We start from the raw sequence: 4845 nt of genomic DNA on the forward strand, positions 1-4845 counted from the left end.
TCTCGATCTCCTGACCTCGTGATCCACCCGTCTCGGCCTCCCAAAGTGCTGGGATTACAGGCTTGAGCCACCGCACCCAGCCATGATTTTTTTTAAGGCTGCTATTTCCTGGGTATAAGAGTTCAGCTCACCTCATCTGCAATGTTTGCTAGGTGAACAGGAAGACCATCTGAGAGAGAACTGTCAGAGCCACTGGTGCTGTTTCCAAAAGAAAAAAGAGGAAATAACTGTCATTGATATGTCTAGGAAGCATAACATTTACCAGACCAGCTGTATGGGATTAAGATTAGGATATCTTCTAGTCTACTATTTCTCTCATTGTCTATGCTTCAATTACTAAAAATTATTATTTTCTTCCTTTTTTATATTTTTGGGACAGGGTCTCACTCTGTCACCCAGGCTGGAGTGCAGTACTGTAATCATAGATCACTGCAGCCTTGACCTCCCAGGCTCAAGAGATCCTCCCACCTCAGCCTTCTGAGCAGCTGGGACTACAGGCTCATGCCACCATGCCTGACTAATTTTTAAAATTCTTGTAGTCACAGGGTCCCACTATGTTGCCTGGGCTGGTCTTGAACTTTTGTGTTTAAGCGATCCTCTTGCCTCAGCCTCCTAAAGTACTGAGATTACAGGTATGAGCAACTGAGCCCAAGCAATTACTAAGAATTCTTGATGGCCACGCGCAGTGGAGCATGCCTGTAATCCCAGCATTTTGGGAGGCCGAGGTGGGTGGATCACCTAAAGTCAGGAGTTTGAGACCACCCTGACTAAAATGGTGAAACCCTGTCTCTACGAAATACAAAAAAATTATCTGGGTGTGGTGGCGCACACCTGTAGTCCCAGCTACTCAGGAGGCTGAGGCAGGAGAATCGCTTGAACCTGGGAGGCAGAGGTTGCAGTGAGCCAAGACTGCGCCATTGCACTCCAGCCTAGGCGACAAGAGTGAAGCTGTCTCAAAAAAAAAAAAAAAAAAAAAGAATTTTTTTTGAGACAGAGTCTCACTCTGTCAACCTCCCGAGTAGCTGAAACTACAGGCGCCCGCCATCACGCCCAGCTAATTTTTTGTATTTTTAGAGATGGGGTTTCACCGTGTTAGCCAGGATGGTCTCGATCTCCTTGCCTCATGATCTACCCGCCTCGGCCTCCCGAAGTGCTGGGATAACAGGCATGAGCCACCGCACCCAGCCCCAAAAAAAGAATTCTTGACAAGCACATTCATCCATTCACTCCGAACACCTACTGCATGCCAAGCAGTGTGTTAGGCACAGGGAGCACAGATGAACGAGGCAGAGCCTCTGGCACCAAAGAGTTTGCAATCCATATGGCAAAGCAAATACTGGCCAGATGGGCAAAATCGCCCTTGGTGAAGGTTGTGAGAGGCCACAGGATTCTCAATGTGCAGGCCTAGAGAACAGTAGAGAACTGTCATTTGTTTGAAAACAAGGGATCTTTCTCATTTATTCCTCTTTGGCTGGTACCAATTCAGAAATCCAGGATCCTAACAGGTACTTTGAAGAAATGTATTCAATATATAAACAAATGCACTTAATAAACAATCTGAGCCTGGGTGATACAGTAAGTCGCTGTATCTACAAAAAAAAATTTTTGTTTTAATTAGCTGGTAGTGGTGGTGCCTGCCTGTGGTCCCAGACACTTGGGAGACTGAGATAAGAGGACCACTAGTGCCCAGGAAGTTGAGGCTGCAGTGAGCCGAGATTGTGCCACTGCACTCCAGTCTAAGCAACAGGGCAAGAACCTATCTCAAAAAATATATAAATAACAAAAAGAACCTTCAGGTCAGAGACCAAGATTACTTTTATCACCCCAATTTTCCTTCAAAAGTTTTGAATGAGGCCAGGCATGGTGGATCATGCCTATAATCCCCACACTTTGGGAGACCAAGGCAGGAGGGATTGCTTGAGGCCAGGAATTAAAGATCAGACTGGGCAACATAGTGATACCCTGTCTCTATTAAAAAAAAAAAAAAAAAAAAAAAGGTTGGCTGGGCATAGTGGCTCACACCTGTCATCCCAGCACTTTGGGAGGCTGAGGCTCAAAAATCTCTTGAGCCTAGAAATTTAAGACCAGCCTGGGCAACATGGCAAAACCCTGTCTCTACAAAAAAATACAAAAATTAGCCAGGTGTGGTGGTGCACACCTGTAGCCTCAGCTACTGGGGAGGCTGAGCTGGGAGGATCATTTGAGCCCAGGAGTTTGAGGCTACAGTGAGCTGTGATTGCGCCACTGACTCTAGCCTGGGCGACAGAGTGACACTCTTTCTAAAAAAAAAAAGGTGTGGATGCTCCTTTAGACTAATCTAAAGTCCTCCCTCACAAACTGTGTACTCCCCCTTTCTGCAAGGGCTAGGATGAATGAAAACTCAAATAATCAAACCTTTCCTTCTTCATGTCTTTTGCTTAAGTGTCACATTATATTTTCCTCTTTCCTGGGGTTTAGTTGGCTAGAACCAAGAGCTGTTCTCTATGACGGGGGTCTATACATACAGTTTACTGGCACAAGGTCAGGCGCGGTGGCTCATGCCTGTAATCCCAGCACTTTGGGAGGCCGAGACGGGCAGATCACTTGAGGTCAGGAATTCAAGACAAGCCTGGCCAACATCGTGAAACTCCATCTCTACTAAAAATACAAAAAAAAAATTAGCTGGGTGTGGTAGCGGGTGCCTGTAATTCCAGCTACTCGGGAGACTGAGGTATGAGAATTGCTTGAACCCAGGAGGTGGAGATTGCAATGATGCAGTGAGCCAAGATCGCACCACTACACTCCAGCTTGGGTGACAGAGTGAGACTCCATCTCAAAAACAAACAAACAAAAAACATTTGTTGGTGTAGAGCTCGAATCACATGGGAGAAGCCAGCATTTCAAACCATTCAGCTGCCCAACCCTTCATTTGTTTCTGCTCCCCTCGCTCCTCTCAGTGCACAATGAGTAGTCCCACAGAAAGACAGCAGGAAGAAAACCCCATCTCTGACCTAATTCCCAATTCCCTGTTCTCTCAAGGTTTTTTTCTAGTGGACACTGGAAGTCCTGTTGGTAGAAAACGTTAGCAAATGGGACAAAAGCACTAAAAGCAGTGTGTCTCAGAAAGTGTCAAAACCTATGTGTGTACATACACAAGGCAAACTCAAACTGGGCTTGTACACTCACAGTCCGCTTTCCTGTGCAATCGTGACAATGGATAGGTGGAACCCCACTGGAGGCTGTGACAGCTGGTCTCTTGAGGCAGAAGCTGGCAAATTGGTTTCAATAATTCTTAACCATGTGCATCAGAGTGTCCCGGCTGAGCCACTAGAATGTAGAGTCTGCCTGTTTCTGAATTGATTCCCCTTGGGCCCTATTTATTTCTTTTTAAATTTTTTTAAAAATAGAGATGGGGTCTCACTATGTTGACCAAGCTGGCCTCCAACTCCTGGCCTCAAGCAATCCTCCCATCTTGGCCTCCCAAAGTGCTGGGATTACAGACATGAGCCATCATGCCTAGCCACACCTTGGCACTATTTCTATGAGTTGATATGCAGAGTATACTTTTTTTTTTTTGAGACAAGGTCTCACTGTGTCGCCCAGGTTGGAGTGCAGTCGTGCAATCTTGGCTCACTGCAGCCTTGACCTCCTGGATTCAAATGATCCTCTCACCTTAGCCTCCCAAGTAGCTGGGACAACAGGCATGAGTCACCATGCCTGGCTAATTTTTGCATTTCTTGTAGAGACAGGGTTTCTCCACGTTGCCCAGGCTTGTCTTTAACTCCTGGGCTGAAGTGATCCACCCATCTTGGCCTCCCAAAGTGCTAAGACTACAGGTGTGAGCCACTGCGTCCAGCTGGCATTTTGTTTTTGAGGCTGTATTTGGAGAGGGGTTGGTGCAGAGGTCTTGGTGAGTTAGGCATAGGATTCTAAGAGAGTGGAAGGGATGATATGGTAAATGGGCCACACGACCTGGCCTGATGGCCTACTTTAAGTTTAAGGTCCCTAAAGAAATATTTGTGAGACTCAGAATTGCTTTTGGGCCCAGATGTCAGTATGCCATAGAGTGGATGAAAGAGCCATCCCTTTTCCACTGTCCACCACAGACTACAGTGCAGCCTCTGTCAGAAGACGTCCACGTCAGTCCGGAAGCCTGAAGGTAGCTGGGTCATCCATGAGGCATTTTAGCCAGTAAGTTGGAGTAGAAGGTATTCTTGCACACCTGGGAGACATAACCTTTTGGGGGCTTCCTAAATAGCTGGGGAGACTGTGAGGGTAGAGATGAGATTCTGAATGCTTAATTTAAAAAATATTTATTGAGCTCTTCCTCTGTGCTAGGTACAGAACAGGTACCATTCTACGTGCATGAGATACAGAGCAAATGAAAAGATCTCTGACTTTGTGGAACCTGTCTCCTAGTAGAGGGAAACAGACAATAAACAACAGATATTGGCTGGGTGTGGTGGCTCACGCCTGTCATCCCAGCACCCTGGGAGGCCAAGGTGGGTGGATCACCTGAGGTCAGGAGTTCAAGACCAGCCTGGACAACATGGTGAAACCCCATCTCTACTAAAAATACAGAAATTAGATGGCCAGGCGCGGTGGTTCATGCCTGTAATCCCAGGACTTTGGGAGGCTGGGTGGGCAGATCACCTGAGGTCAGGAGTTCAAGACCAACCTGACCAATACGGAGAAACCTCATCTCTACTAAAAATAGAAAACTAGCCAGGCTTGGTGGCACATGCCTGTAATCCTAGCTACTTGGGAGACTGGGGCAGGAGAATCGCTTGAACCCGGAGACAGAGGTTGCAGCGAGTGCAGTGAGCCGAGATTGCACCATTGCACTCTAGCCTGGGCAACAAGAGA

General features: G+C 46.9%; 1 protein-coding gene across 1 annotated transcript in view; it reads right to left on the reverse strand.

The window, feature by feature from the left end:
- The window catches only part of AGBL2 (ATP/GTP binding protein-like 2), a 68101-nt gene that overhangs the window by 20044 nt on the left and 43212 nt on the right, over positions 1 to 4845 (reverse strand). Inside the window, 1 exon segment of the mRNA XM_011963560.1 lies at positions 132 to 198. Coding sequence (XP_011818950.1) covers positions 132 to 198 — 67 coding nt within the window.

This window comes from Colobus angolensis, unplaced genomic scaffold (genome assembly GCF_000951035.1).
Source record: "Colobus angolensis palliatus isolate OR3802 unplaced genomic scaffold, Cang.pa_1.0 Scaffold61, whole genome shotgun sequence".
In the NCBI taxonomy this organism is placed as follows: Eukaryota; Metazoa; Chordata; class Mammalia; order Primates; family Cercopithecidae; genus Colobus; species Colobus angolensis.